We start from the raw sequence: 15,284 nt of genomic DNA, 5'->3' as shown, positions 1-15,284 counted from the left end.
ATACATCCGTGAGAAAACTGGAGCACCCGTGCAAGGGGGCAACGCTCTATCTCCATACAGATGTAAAGAGATGGAGATTCATCCACTTGCTGTACCGCCTTCTCATCCTTTTTTAAATGTATATAGCGCCGTGATGAAGGCGCCGAACAAATAATCAACTATTTGTATAGCAGAGATGAGATGAGTTGAAGAGATGGGTGGCAGTACATGAATGTGATGATCTGCGAAATAAACGATGATAAAAGTGACAATGAGTGGTTAATTACGAGTGAATGTGATGAATGGATAGGGAAGTTGGGAAAAGTGGATGGAGTTGGTGATGGGGAAGGGAAGGAGAAGGGGAATTTGCGTAAGCAAGGGAAAATAAGTTAATATAAATTTAAAGCTTTCGTGACTGCAGGAATTCATACTCTTTGGGTCTTTCGGTAAAGTCACGTAATAAGTGAGTGTGTTTTATGGGAAGAACGAAAAATAGACGGTGAGGCTGACTGCTTGGTGTGTAGGGGACAGCTTGTTCCAGTGTACGGGGGCCAGAGGCGAGAAAGAATGGAATCGCGATTGGGCACAAGAGAAGAGGGGGAACGGACAGAGACAGCTGGGATTGTGAATGGAGAGGGCGAGCCAGGGTACGGCACCTCGACACCCACGGGAAGGGAGTTTCACCACTCTCGCTGCCTCCACAGGGCTGGATTACAGGCCTGGATTACAGGCCCCGTGCATAGCCACCACCGCCCGGCTGGATACGAGGGGGGGTGTGGCCAGCGCCATACCCGGCAGGCAGCCTTTATTTCCCCAGTGCTGATATTTATGCCTGTGTCAGACACTCATTTAGGGCTGAAATTACATAGGGGAGGCCCAGTACCAGTTCAGATATCAATAAGTTGTCACTAATATTAGCAGTGGCTAATAAACTCAGGTCCCTGGCTTCATAGTGCAGAGTGCTACCACTCTTCATATACAAAGACAAAGACGCCACGTATAGTCTTTAATAGACTGTTCGGGCAAGTGCTGTTGGCGAGCACCAATGACTGACGGCACAGCATATGAGGGAGTGAGCCAACACCGTGCCTGACTGCACTTGTCTCCTCAGTGCTGATATTTACACCATACCACATACAAATTTAAGGCCGAATTGACCTAGAGGAGGACCAAGACTGGCTCATATATTTGCCACTATAATTGGTCACGAACAGGAATAGAACTCGGGTAGCCAGGGTCCGCAGCACGATGTGCTTACCACCGCACTGCTGCTCCATAAGAGACACAGACACCTTCTCTATATGACAAATGCATGCAGAACAGCGATAGGGAAACCGGTTAGTAAAGCAGCCAGATTACAGAGTGACTAGATTACTCTGTAACCAGATGACTAACCAAGAAGCTGACTAATCAGACACCCATATGAAAATTATCTTCTCTCTTACGCACGTGTGGCTAAAGCAGACGATCAGACAGGCAAGGAAAGTGATAACAAGATGAGACAACAACCAGCAACAACCTCCTCGCATGCACAGGTGTTGTGAAACAACAGCTACCCAGTAACCAGATGGACTCACACACATGCAGGGATAATGGGCTCGATAAGCAGATGAAGACAACCCAATCACAATCGCAACCAAATAACAAGGGCACTCAGATGACCATAGCAACCAGATAGAGCGAGAATAACCTGGTGAGCATAGCAACCAGATAGAGCGAGGATAACCTGGTGAGCATAGCAACCAGATAGAGCGAGAATAACCTGGTGAGCATAGCAACCAGATAGAGCGAAGAGAACCTGGTGAGCATAGCAACCAGATAGAGCGAGGATAACCTGGTGAGCATAGCAACCAGATATAGTGAAGATAACCTGGTGAGCATAGCAACCAGATAGAGCGAAGAGAACTTGGTGAGCATAGCAACCAGATAGAGCGAGGATAACCTGGTGAGCATAGCAACCAGATAGAGCGAGGATAACCTGGTGAGCATAGCAAGCAGATAGAGCGAGAATAACCTGGTGACCATAGCAACCAGATAGAGCGAAGAGAACCTGGTGAGCATAGCAACTAGCTAGAGCGAGGATAACCTAGTGAACATAGCAACCAGATAGAGCGAAGATAACCTGGTGAGCATAGCAACCAGATAGAGCGAGGATAACCTGGTGAGCATAGCAACCAGATAGAGCGAAGAGAACCTGGTGAGCATAGCAACTAGCTAGAGCGAGGATAATCTGGTGAGCATAGCAACCAGATATAGCGAAGATAACCTGGTGAGCATAGCAACCAGATAGAGCGAATAGAACCTGGTGAGCATAGCAACTAGCTAGAGCAGGGATAACCTGGTGAGCATAGCAACTAGCTAGAGCAGGGATAACCTGGTGAGCATAGCAACCAGATAGAGCGAATAGAACCTGGTGAGCATAGCAACTAGCTAGAGCAGGGATAACCTGGTGAGCATAGCAACTAGCTAGAGCAGGGATAACCTGGTGAGCATAGCAACCAGATAGAGCGAGGATAACCTGGTGAGCATAGCAACCAGATAGAGCGAGGATAACCTGGTGAGCATAGCAACCAGATATAGTGAAGAAAACCTGGTGAGCAAAGCAACCAGATAGAGTGAGGATAACCTGGTGAGCATAGCAACCAGATATAGCGAAGAGAACCTGGTGAGCATAGCAACCAGATTAGTGAAGATAACCTGGTGAGCATAGCAACCAGATAGAGCGAGGATAACCTGGTGAGCATAGCAACCAGATAGAGTGAAGAGAACCTGGTGAGCATAGCAACCAGATAGAGCGAATATAACTTGGTGAGCATAGCAACCAGATAGAGTGAGGATAACCTGGTGAGCATAGCAACCAGATACACAGAACGTGGTGAGCATAGCAACTAGCTAGAGCGAGGATAACCTGGTGAGCATAGCAACCAGATAAAGCGAATAGAACCTGGTGAGCATAGCAACCAGATATAGTGAAGAGAACCTGGTGAGCATAGCAACCAGATATCGTGAAGAGAACCTGGTGAGCATAGCAACCAGATAGAGCAAAGAGAACCTGGTGAGCATAGCAACCAGATAGAGCAAAGAGAACCTGGTGAACATAGCAACCAGATAGAGCAAAGAGAACCTGGTGAGCATAGCAACCAGATATCGTGAAGAGAACCTGGTGAGCAAAGCAACCAGATACAGCGTGGGCAGCCGGATGACGGGTGAAGACGTCGATCCCTGAGTGGCTTTGTTTTGGAGGCAATTTTCCTTTGAGTGTAATGATGGTGAATGATGATGATGTTTTTACTCCAGCCGATGATGACTGTTCACCTGCAGCAGGTGTTGCTGAGGGTGACGATGTTGATGATGATGCTGCTACTGCTGATGTCAAGAATCATTCTGCAAGGATGATGGTAGCGACTTTCCTGCTGATGATGGCACAATGGTGATGGGGAATGCTGCTGTTGATGATGCTGAACAATGATGCTGCTGCCGACAGCATCACTGTCGAGGCCAGAGGAAGATTAAGTGGTTTTGCATCCTGAAGCGCGACCTCAAAGGAAACTTCGTGATGAGGAGGCCAAGGGCGTCGCTTCCCAGAAGAGGGAGTGGCGGTCCCGCCACCTCAACGGAGGTGAGTCGCGATAAACTCACACAACAGATAACACAACACCGGCACAACAGGAGGACCACAGGAATGCAGTGACTCCAGTTTTGTAGTCAATAGATCGACCACATTGGGAAAATCCTGGGTTAGGCTCTGCCCACACTCGCCCCACATGCAGGCGGACACGCTTGCCAACTCGTCCGATTGCATGCAGGCCCAGCTCGCCCTCACACTCGCTTGCTCGCTCACTCATTAATTTACCCACTCGCTTGCTCGCTCATTCACTTGCTCACTCGCTCGCCCATTCACACGCGCAACAACTTACCTACTCGCTCGTCCATCCACTCACTTATTCACCCACGCACTTACCTGTTCTATCACCAACCCGCTCATCCACCAATGCAATCTTTCATTCTCCCATTAACTCACACCAATTTGGTGTAATGGCATGACAGGAGTGCTCCAGTATTGCCAGAGCATTTGAGTAATACAAATCAACACCTAGACATCGAAACACCGAATGGTATACTCTTTGGTTCTGTCGGTAAAGTCACATAGGTATAAAATAAAATAAATCACGACGTTTCGGGCGCAACACGAGTGTCCGTCATCAGGTGGGAAGCCATGGTCTGCTGCTGCTGAGGCAGACCAAGCTTTCCCACCTGATGGACGCTTGTGTTGCGCCCGAAACGTCGTGATTTATTTTATTTTATACCTACGTGACTTTACCGAAAGAACCAAAGAGTATGGATTCCTGCAGTCACGAAAGCTTCAAATCAAGATTGAACCGAATGGTATGTTTGGCTAACACCAACCACAGAGGATGTTTTTAGCTATAGAACGAAACTGTAGAAGCCAGAGGCAACCTCATGCAGAGGGAGACCATACAAACTTAACGCAGAAAGGCACGCATGTCAAGAAATGAACCAAGGCTCTTCTTGATGTGAAGCAAGAAGTGTTATCGATGCAAAACCCTGCTGCCCAGGAGTCCATGTTTCCCGAGAACTGATGGTATTGCGTTGAACTACACAATAGCTTACTGGACAGTTTTTATTACTTGAGCATTTTGGCACAACACAGAGGCAACTGGAAATGAATGACGAAATTTGCAGTGGCTACCTGCCCATGCATCGTGATGGGGATGAGGACAGTTGTGATAGACCCTGGGCTAAGAAACGTATTTAGGTTTTCTCTGTGCAAAAGATGGCGACGCCATGAGGTGCCAACGTCTCCGGCCACTTCGCTCGGGCTATGACGGGAGACCCGTGTGGGCCCAATAATTCTACCTTTTTGCTCTCCCTCTTCGACCGTTCGTTCTGACCCCATGCCCATACTGGATATCTGTGAAAAAGAGCTTTATAGCTCATTGTATTCCTCCAGTATTAATACATATTCTGATTATGACCAGTTTTTTAAGAGTGACTCACAAATTGACAAATTGTGGGAAAAAAATAATCCCTTCCTTTACTGTAGATCTGTATGTTTCGACCTCTCCCGGTTTACAGTTACAACCGTGCAGGCCATTCTCTCTGGCGGGCTCAGGAATTTGTGTGTCTGGCCTGTGTCACTGGTGGACATGTTTGTGAGCGTGCGTAGAGTGTAAACGTTTCAAGACACCAAATAAAGGACAACACAGTGGTTTGTATGCATTACGAGAAGGAGCCCAAAAACAGGATGTGGTACTTGGCAATGTTGCACACAATAAAAGTTGAATTAAACAGGTGTAGATGAAAAACAGAAATCCAGGCAGATAGATGCAGCCATAAAGTGTGAGAAGGAAAGGATTGAGAAAGAGCGAAGCAGTGACTGGCTACGGAAAGAGACCTCTGGCAGAAATTTGTTCAGCGGAACCTGACATAAATAAAGGAAGCTGATTATGAGGGTATAAATATGGCGGTGTAATGGTTACCGTATTGTGCTACGAACCTGTTCACCTGGACATGGCTAACATTATGAAAAATATATCCTAATCGAATCTGGGCCTCCCATAGTTTCACTCAGCCTTAAATGAGTATCTGGTGCGGCATGTAAACATCAGCACTGGGCAGAAATAGGTGGACGGGGGTGATTTTGGCCAATACATCCCCCTCGTGCGCTGTTCCAGCCTTCATTAGGTGTTCGCTAAAACACCACTTGTGACAAAATAATGCATGCACAGCTGTTAAAAACGATGCGCGTCTGCTCGCCGCAACTTTCTCTGGACAACTTCATAATAATTCACAGCCGTCAGGGTACACAGAGCATCTCTATCTTTTTGTAGGGTGTAAAATATGCTTGGAGGTGTGGCAAGTTTGGTGTTTGACTGTTACGCATTACACTATACGCGTGTGGTAAGCACGGACAGTTTTCAGGCACTGATGAAACTTGCAGGATTTGTTCCCCAGATTACTACGACTCGGTAATTCTTTGGGTAAAATGTGTTTACACATTTATTGGTGGCGGGTTTTAAGTCATGGATTTCAGATCTGAGAGAAACACCTACCTCTCAGTATTAGCTTAAAGCGGGGCAGGGAACCTATCGCTTGTGACTTCATTTCGCGCGGCCCGCAGGCAGATGAGGCCTACCACTTCAAAACGACCCGCAAACCACAATTACCTGTAACTGCGTGCATCATAGCCACACCAGTCGGGTAATGGAGGAGAACACGTTCAGCTTGATGAACAGCACTGTGATAATAATTATTAAAATGTACATTCGCGCTCAGCCACTTGATATGAAGAAGTCACCGAGCTGTGTGTTTGTGTGGCCACCAAAAGGTATTTGAAAGTCCTCTTTCAAAGCAGGCCCAGGCTACCTCTCAAGAAGGACTAGCCTGGGCCTGCTGTGTCCGTCCTCGAGTTGCTGATTGCTGTGATTGGGCCCTGGATTTGGTGTTACATTTTTCATAATGTGATTTGAGAGTTCAGTGCTTATTTCTTGCAGTCTTTAGTCACCTGTCTTAGTCACTCACCCACCCATTCACTTTCTTGCTCACGCACACTCACTCACTCCCTCTTCCCACTTCCTCACCCACCCATCCATTCACTTCATTGTCCACTCACACAACTCGCCCATCAACCCACTCTATAATTTACTCATTCACCATCACCGCTCATCCACTTACTTACCCACACACTTTCTTACCCACCCTTTCACTGTTTTACTCACTCACCCACTCCCTTACCCACTCACCCATACATTCCCTCGTGCACCCACCCACCCGTCCGCTGCTGCCGTCTTTCCAGTAGGTGAGGTGGTAGTGGAGGTCTCCCTTGTAGATATCGCCCATGGTCTTGTGGCTGCCGTCAATGTTGAAGTAGGGCGTGAGCAGGTCTGCAACCTTCATCTGGATGCTCCCATTCCGCCCGACTGCCTCGAACTGTGGCTTCCCAAGCTCAGCTGCTCGTGGAGAGATGTAGACATGGGGACACGAAAACACAGGATCAAGGGGATACAGGGACATGGGAACAGCAAGACATGTTTGCACAGTCACACAGTCACTTTAAGATGTTTTCTTGTTCATGTTTTTGTTTTTTGTTTGTTGCGGTTGCACCCGATTCAGGAGCCGAATGGCTCACAGGGCTATACCAAATAAATGGAAAATGGAAATGGAACAAAGGGACATGGGACATGGGGACATGGAGACGCAGGATCCAGGGGACACAGGGACATGGGAATAGCAAGACAAGGAATCAAAGGGGCACAGGGGCATCGAAAGAGGAAGACTCAGGATCAAGAGGACATGGGGACACGAGGACACGGAGACACGAGTTCCAGTGCACAAACACATTTGTAGATGATGCCATCAGTGCAGAGATATGGAGACGTGTGGGTAAGGCAGTGTTCTGTGTCCCGTTTGTTAGTTTTGCCAAGTGCGGTAAGCCTACCGCCCCATGACCAGCACAGTCGTGCTGTTAGACCCAGCACGACGGCACCGCTGTGACTGGTGTGCGTGTGGGAACATGATTGACATGCCTCTATGTATGTATGTAGAACTTTATGGAGTCGGAGCCATTCCCTGTTCACCTTGAGGTGCGACAGAGATGTCCTCTGGCTCCCACATTATTCTACATCATCTTTGACCACGTAGTTCGAGAAGCTTTCCATGGCTGTACCGGGGGAATTTCCATCTGGTACAGATACAATGGGAGGCTGATCGATGCATGGGTGCGGTTGAGGGATGGCTGCCTATTCGTCAACCATGTTATGTATGCTGATTATCTGGTGATTGCTGCTCACTCAGAGGAGGAGTTGGAGGTGCTGCTGGTGCCAATAAGAGGTGGGGTCTTACCATCAGCTCCACCAAAACTAAGCAACTGCCTGGGTATTTTGTGCCACCAAACACTCCACCCCCTCAGCTCTCCATTGGTGATGGAGCAGTAGTGCAGAGAGTGGAGAGTTCCCATACCTGGGCATTGTGCTTATGACCAGCTCTGGTTTGACAGCAGAGGTCTCACTCCGAATTAGTCAGGCGGCATTATCTTTTCATCGGCTGCGTAATGCTGTGTGGAAGCTATCTGGTCTGTTGCTCCGCACGAAGCTTTGCGTCTTCTCAGCCACAGTCATGCCCTGCCTTCTCTATGCTTGTGAAACGTGGACCCCTCTAATGGCACATCTTTTCCAGTTAGAAACATTCAGGCTGGCCTGCCTATAATCCATCCTGGGTTTAACCCGGCTGGATTGTGTGAGGAACTCACAAATCCTTGAAAGATCTGGACATATTCCCATCAGTGAGCTCCTCCGGTAGGCAAGGCTGCGTTGGCTGGGCCATGTAGCCGCATGCTCAGCCACCGCATGCCCAAGCAGCTTCAATTTGGCCGCATAGAGGGGGCTAAACGGGCATGACATGGGCTAGAGAAGAGATGGAGTGATGCGGTACAGGAGTATGTGGAGCTGAGTGGACTTGCCGACGACTGGCACCAGCGGTGTCAAGATCGGCCTCTATGGAGGAGGCTCGTGAAGGACGCTGCTACTGGGCAGTTGGAGGCAGTCGCCCTCCAGCAACAACGGAGGGCAGAGGAGCGACGCTCACAACAACGAGCGGAGTGCCGGGCAGCTAAAATACAGCAAGTTGGCACAGTAGGGGGTATAGCTGGTGCATCTACCAGTCAGCCAACCCATGGCACCTGGGTCTGTCCCGAGACCTGTCAGTGAGCCTTCGACACTTCACGTGGCCTCAAAGTGCGCCTGGCCTGGCACAGGCGGCATCGTGACGTCACCGTCACTTAGAGTCGAATGGTGGGTATTGGTATTGGTATGTAGATCTTCTTTAGCACTGTATGTAGGCAACCATGCTAATCGAAGGAGCCCGTGATCTCATTGTACACCTGCGAAAACCTGTGGTACAGGCGTGAAATTGTCAAATGCACCTGCTATCATAAAACTGCGATATCTTTGTACAGTCATCCTATGTCCATGGTATGCTATGGAATGCCGTGGTATCACCGTACTGTTGTCGTAGGGCACGAAGGAGGGCGACATGACCCAGGGTACGGTGTGCACTGCGCTGGAACCACCCGGGATGGCACGCACACGAGCGCGGTATGACAAGCGCGGGTCGGCCATGATGCTCGTGAGGTCACAGGTCGTTTCTATCGAGTCGGTGCACTCTGCCTTCTGCTCCCAGGTAGTCCACGTTGCACTGACGTGCAGACACACACACACACAGGCATTAGATGTGTGCACACGCACGAAAACTCACAAAAGATACAAAGACGCCTCCCCACCCCCCCGCCACTGTCAAGGCTTTCAGGTCAAGTGCTGTTAGTGAGCACAGGTGTATGAAGGCCGCCCCCTGCCCACAAGAGGGTTGGTGTGGCTATCACCAACGCCCAACCACCTTTGTCTCCCCAGCAGTGATGTTCACACAAATGCACCATATACGTATTTAAGGCTGAGTCGACCAAGTGAAGGTCAATGACTGGTTTAGAAATTCGTCACTGATGTTGGCCGTGAGTGGGAATCGAACTCGAGTCGCCGGGCTCTTATCGCGGGGCACTAACCACTACACTACCGCTCCCCACTGCACAGAGGAGAGCGTCACCTCCTCACCCCAATAGCTCCACGTCGTACGTGACCGGGATGCCCGTGTCCTCCACTTGCCACTCCAGCAGCGTCTTGAAGTTGACGGAGACAAAGGAGAGGTTTGTGGGGACCGGGGGAGACCCAGAACCTGCAGTGTGAAGGTTAGAGTCTAGGTCAGGGGTATGGCTAAAAACTACAGGTCAGCATTAGGGATATGGGTTAAGGGTTAAGGCTGTTGGTCATGGTTAGGGTTGTAGGTTAGTAGTCAGTGCTGTAGGTTAGGGGAATAGGTTACGGTTGTATTACAGCAGTGGTTCTCAACCTTTTTAGTACCAAGACCACTGATCCCCACTCCCCCTTCCCCAGCCACCCCCTTCCTGGTAACTAAGACCACAATATACATCACATGTCGGTGCTGAAATTTGTTTAGGAGCTATGGATATCCAGTTATTGTTAGCCAGTGTCTATTAAGAACCCCCCCCCCCCCATACAGTGCAAGGTAGACTGCTGTGCCGCGGTCTTGTTAGCAAGCGCCTATTAAGGCAGCACGCCGCGTGAGAGTGCTCGCAACCGCACCTGAGCCAGGAGGGGTGCACGCCATGAGCAGCAACCACGTGACAGCGACGCACGTCGTCACAGACTCCATCCCCCTCCTCCCGCTCACCTGGGGCAGACGGCAACATCACTCAGCGCCGCGTGGGTAACGAGAGTTTCTATTAAGGCGTGACGGGAGACGTCCATTCAGATCTTCACGAATGATCCATTCGCAATCAAATTAAAACGGTAACGATCCTCCCATTCGCATCCATTCTTAGGAGGTGGTTTGCGTGGCTCGGAGGTGAGCGCACTGTGCTGATACTGCTGAGATCCTGGGTTCGAATACATTTGTTACAATAATCACAACTATGTTGATTTAAAGCTTTCGTGACTGCAGTGATTCAAATTCTTGGTTATTTCGGTAAAGTCACGTTGAAGGGAAACAATAAAATAATAAAATATAAAACATATTTTATTGTTTCCCTTCAACGTGACTTTACGGAAAGAACCAAGAATATGAATCACAACTATTTTGTGGAAAATGAAGGCTGTAGAGGAGACCAACATTAGACACGAGACAAAATAACGAGGCAGACAGTGCCCATGAGTCAAAAGATACAAACGAGACTTATACAAACATTCCAGACAGCACAGAGGAGACTACAAATGAGAACGACCCTGCAATCAAGACAGGTACAAACACATACAAACAAATTAGATAGAACAGATGAGACAGGCAGTACAGACTATACAGAATAATAGAGACAATACAAAATAGACAAATCAAACGAGTTGCGTAATAACACAAGATAGATGTAGCATACAGTACAAAGACGAACAAGAAAGGCAGATGATGCACATGAGATACTGTATCGTAAGGTAGAGATCCAAATCGTGATGGTTAATACATTCGTTGAGGGACGTTGGGAGTGAATTGGTGTATTATACTCAAGTACCTGGACAATTATGAACCTGCTGAGAGACCGAGATATTCACAGGACTAGGGGTTACACCACAGGAACTCAGCAAGATTCTGGCTTTGCGAAAAGGCCACAATGAAAGTCCTGACATGACCATCATGAAGCCCACGAGAGTCACTAGAAACGCACGGCTGAAAATCCAGAAATTCAGCAGCGCCAGCTCAGTGACACTGACACAGCCATTATGAACATCCTGAGAGACACCCAGCCCCAGGGCTTGAACCCCTCATTAAACTAATCTCGACTTATATTCTTGGTTCTTTCGGTAAAGTCACGTAGAAGGGAAACAATAAATAAATAAAAACATATAAAACAATAAAATTTTCACGACGTTTCGACTGCAACACAAGCAATCACCGTCATCAGGTGATTGCTTGTGTTGCAGTCGAAACGTCGTGAGAATTTTATTGTTTTGTATTTTTTATTATTTTATCATTTCCCTTCTACGTGGTGACTTTACCGAAAGAACCAAGAATATGAATCCCTGCAGTCACGAAAGCTTTAAATCAAAATTTAATCTCAACTTTTTATTTATTTTACCAGGTAAGGCTCATTGAGCTGTATAGCTCTTTTTCAGAAGTGGCCTGGCCACAAATGATAGCTCAGTGAAGTGGCTTATCATGTGTAAACTCATAGCAGTAGGCAAATGCCCTCAACGCACGTTTCTAATGGGTGGCATTGAGTTACTGACATTCCATATTTCTATGACAGGACCTAGGTAGTCCTGTGTTCAACAGTGAGGGTGAAGTTAAAATATCTCCCTGCCCAAACAAGTTTTGGGTGGCACTTAATTCTGTTGGAAGACTTGGGTCAGTAGTGGACATTCCACATTCCAATGATGGGGATCAGTGTTTCATCTTCACATCACATTTTCGAAAACAACAATTCATTTTTAAATAACCTCCTTGTCGAGAGATATTCGTAAGCTATATTCGGGGAAAATAAACATGGACAAAGCCCAACAGCGCTTACAGGAATTGCATATCCAAATGATTGATTGCAAGAATTTAACAAGTTATAGCATTCCTGGTGGAGCTTGGTCCATAAATAACCTGAGTTGGGATAAGCACAGAGCATCGACGGTGATTCATAAAAAAATATAACCATAAGACAGTATTTTCCCATATCTATGAGCCATTGACACAGAACCTCAAGGGAGCCCAAGTCTGTCTCTATGAGCTACTGATATTATACAACTACAATTACAAATTAACCTAAAATAGCTTTATGAGCCAAGGAATCCTAAGAATCTCATGGCTGTACGAGGTTACCTAACAAGAACTCCCAATGGGACTTTGAACCCCACTCCCTGTCCGGCCTAATGGTGATGACTAGCAAGGTCACACACAGACTCAAAGATCTCAATTGTTTTCTTAAAGACTGAAGTGCTGTTAGTGAGCACCTATTAAAATGTGCCAGAAGCACTTATTAAGGTTGTCATGGCACACAAATTGTTGGCGTGGCCAACATCACACTTAGCCGTCTTTGTCTCCCCAGTGTTGATGTTTTACACACCACAGTAGTTACTGATTTCAGGCTGAGTCGACCTAAGGGATGATCTAGACATATTCAGCTCTTACTTGCCACTGATTTTGTCTGTGGCTGGGAATCGAACCTAGGTCACCGGGGAAAACCGTGCAGTGTGCAAACCACTGCTTTCCATACACACACATTTACGTCAGCAAGTACATGCCATGCAAATATACACAAAGACAAAGATCCTCCATATAGCCTTAACCGACTTTTGGGGCAAGTGCTGATAGCAAGCACTTATGAAGGCTGGGACAGCACACAAGGGGGGTGAGAGGTCAGCACCACGCTCGACCGCATTTGTCTCCCCAGTTGCGATGTTTACACATCGCATACGGGAATCAGACATACATACATATACGCACGTGCAGTGTACACATCCAAGAACACGAATTGGAGTAGGTGACAAAGCCTTTGTGGCTGCAGCACCAACGTTTTGGAACAAACCTCGTTTCCTCCCTTAACATCGTGAATCTTCCTTCCAAAAAATATACATAGGCAAAAGATTATTGCTGGATACAACCCCATTAGCAAATGTGAATTGTAACTTTTCTCCTTACCCGTGTAACAAAAGTTGTTTTTTACATCCAATTGTATCGAGGGATTTCAATTTGTATTTACAAACTTTGTTTAATTTCGTGGCTCTCTTACCTTTCCTACACTTTTTACTCCTATCGGTTAGTGAAGCAGACAACTTGAGTGAGCTCTGCATATTTCTCTCCCTCCCCTCGCCTCCTTGTGTTTCCATGGTTTTGGCAATGCCAGTTGGCTGCCAATCCTGGCAGGAGCCTCAATTTTCTCGGGCGATTTCGCTCCTCGGACTTGGCCTGAATTCTACACCAGAATTGAGGCCTAAGGGAAACATAACATCCCGGCACAGACCTATCCCCACTCCCAAGTGGGAAATCGAGAAATTCAGGAAATCATGAAAGTGTTACTATCGTTAAACAACTGGAGTTGTTCATAATTTGAGAATAAGCCACTTCAGATCAACTCGAGATCTGACCTCAAGTGGGCTGTCCATGGAAACGAAGTTTGTTTGTGCTTGTACAAAGACAAAGATACCCTGTGTTGCTTTAACAGACGTTTAAGGCAAGTGCTGTTAGCGAGCACGTATAAAAACTGGCACAGCACACGAGGGGTAGGTGGCCAACGTCATGCCCGGCCGCCTTTGTCTCTCTAGTGGCCATGTGTACACACCGCACCAGGTACTCATTTGAGGCTGAATCTACCTAGGAGAGCCCCAGGACTGATTCAGATAATCGTCACTGGTGTTGGCGATGAGCGGGAATCGAATTCGGGTTGCCGAGATCGTAGCACAGCAGGCAAACCGCTACACACACTTATCAAATGTTTTTATACTTATACGTACTATCATACATACAAGCACTGTCAATCAACAGACTAATGCGTATAAACTATTATTATAACTCGCTTTGTGGACAATGAAAGGGCATTGCACTCACTGGAATGGATTAGTCATCCTAGGTCTCACAAACCAAGGTGTAAAAAACCCCAACATTTCGATAACATTTAGATGTTTCAAAATCCAAGAGCAGGTACACCGAAATTGCATGAAGAGAGTAACACAATCCTTACCAGAAGGGGAGTCCGGTAAGGGGACACGCTCTTGCCAAAGTTACTCATGGCGACAATCAAAGATATTTTACAAACATCGGAGTTGAGAAATAAAAGGCATTTAACAAAAATGAAATAATTATCAACCTTGTTATATTCGCTGACAACAACCTAATGGAAATGACCTCCAAGAAAATGACCGGAGGACTTAAGAAAGAAGGCTGCTTAGTTGGACTCAAGATAAATATGCGCAGAACCCGGATGAATTGTTGAATCACGAAAATGCGAGGGACGGGCAATGACTTTGTAAGGCCTCATCTGACAGTGAATAGATCATGGCTGACAATGCTGATCATCATACAGAGCGGTAGTGTAGGGGTTAGCGCTACGCTGCGCTACAAACCCAGCGGCCCGAGTTCGATTCCTGCTCACACCCACCAACACCAGTGACGATTACCTGAACCAGTCATGGGGCTCCCATAGGTCGACTCAGCCTCAAATGAGTACCTCGTGTGGTGTGTACACATCACCATGATGGAGACAAAGGCGGTCAGGCGTGGTGCTTGCCACCCACCCCCTCATGTGCCGTGCCGGCCTTCATAGGTGCTCGCTAACAGCATTTGCCCCAAACGTCTGTGAAAGATATACGGGGGATCTTTGATGCTCATACACACATATATAGCCATACACAGTACAAGTGCGATCATGAAGGAGTTCATGGATCCAGGGTAGAGAGAGGACGTGATAGGTGCTAGGGATGTAACGATGCATCAGTCATTTAATATTGATTGTTAAGCTCATTGCATATTAAACGCATCGCGATGTGAGAATCAACATGTTGTGTTTCGGATGCTTAGTACATGATGAGCTACATCCATGAATCGTGCGACTGAATCGCGAGAAATGATCAAGTCACCAGTGGACTGGATCGTTAGAGCAGTGTTTGGGGGAAACTGTGTATTGTATGGAATGCTTGCATTTTTTAGTTTACCCAAAACGAGAAAGTATGCATCAACATATATAGTCGTACGCAACCAATGCAAAAACAACTACAGGAAATGACTGAAAACTTTAATTGGCAGTG

At 47.2% G+C, this 15,284-nt stretch overlaps 1 protein-coding gene across 1 annotated transcript in view; it reads right to left on the bottom strand.

The window, feature by feature from the left end:
* The window catches only part of LOC116943769 (tissue factor-like), a 31,629-nt gene that overhangs the window by 4,351 nt on the left and 11,994 nt on the right, over nucleotides 1-15,284 (bottom strand). The window contains exons 2-5 of the mRNA XM_032956984.2: nucleotides 10,152-10,239; nucleotides 9,603-9,723; nucleotides 9,002-9,192; nucleotides 6,772-6,950 (exon numbers count right to left, since the gene is read on the bottom strand). Coding sequence (XP_032812875.1) covers nucleotides 6,772-6,950; nucleotides 9,002-9,192; nucleotides 9,603-9,723; nucleotides 10,152-10,221 — 561 coding nt within the window. The 5' untranslated portion in view covers nucleotides 10,222-10,239. The remainder of the gene's footprint in view (nucleotides 1-6,771; nucleotides 6,951-9,001; nucleotides 9,193-9,602; nucleotides 9,724-10,151; nucleotides 10,240-15,284) is intronic.

Source organism: Petromyzon marinus, chromosome 1 (genome assembly GCF_048934315.1).
Source record: "Petromyzon marinus isolate PM22_M1 ecotype Great Lakes invasive population chromosome 1, UKy_Petmar_22M1.pri1.0, whole genome shotgun sequence".
Taxonomy (NCBI): Eukaryota; Metazoa; Chordata; class Hyperoartia; order Petromyzontiformes; family Petromyzontidae; genus Petromyzon; species Petromyzon marinus.
This window is presented reverse-complemented; position numbering and strand designations above follow the sequence as displayed.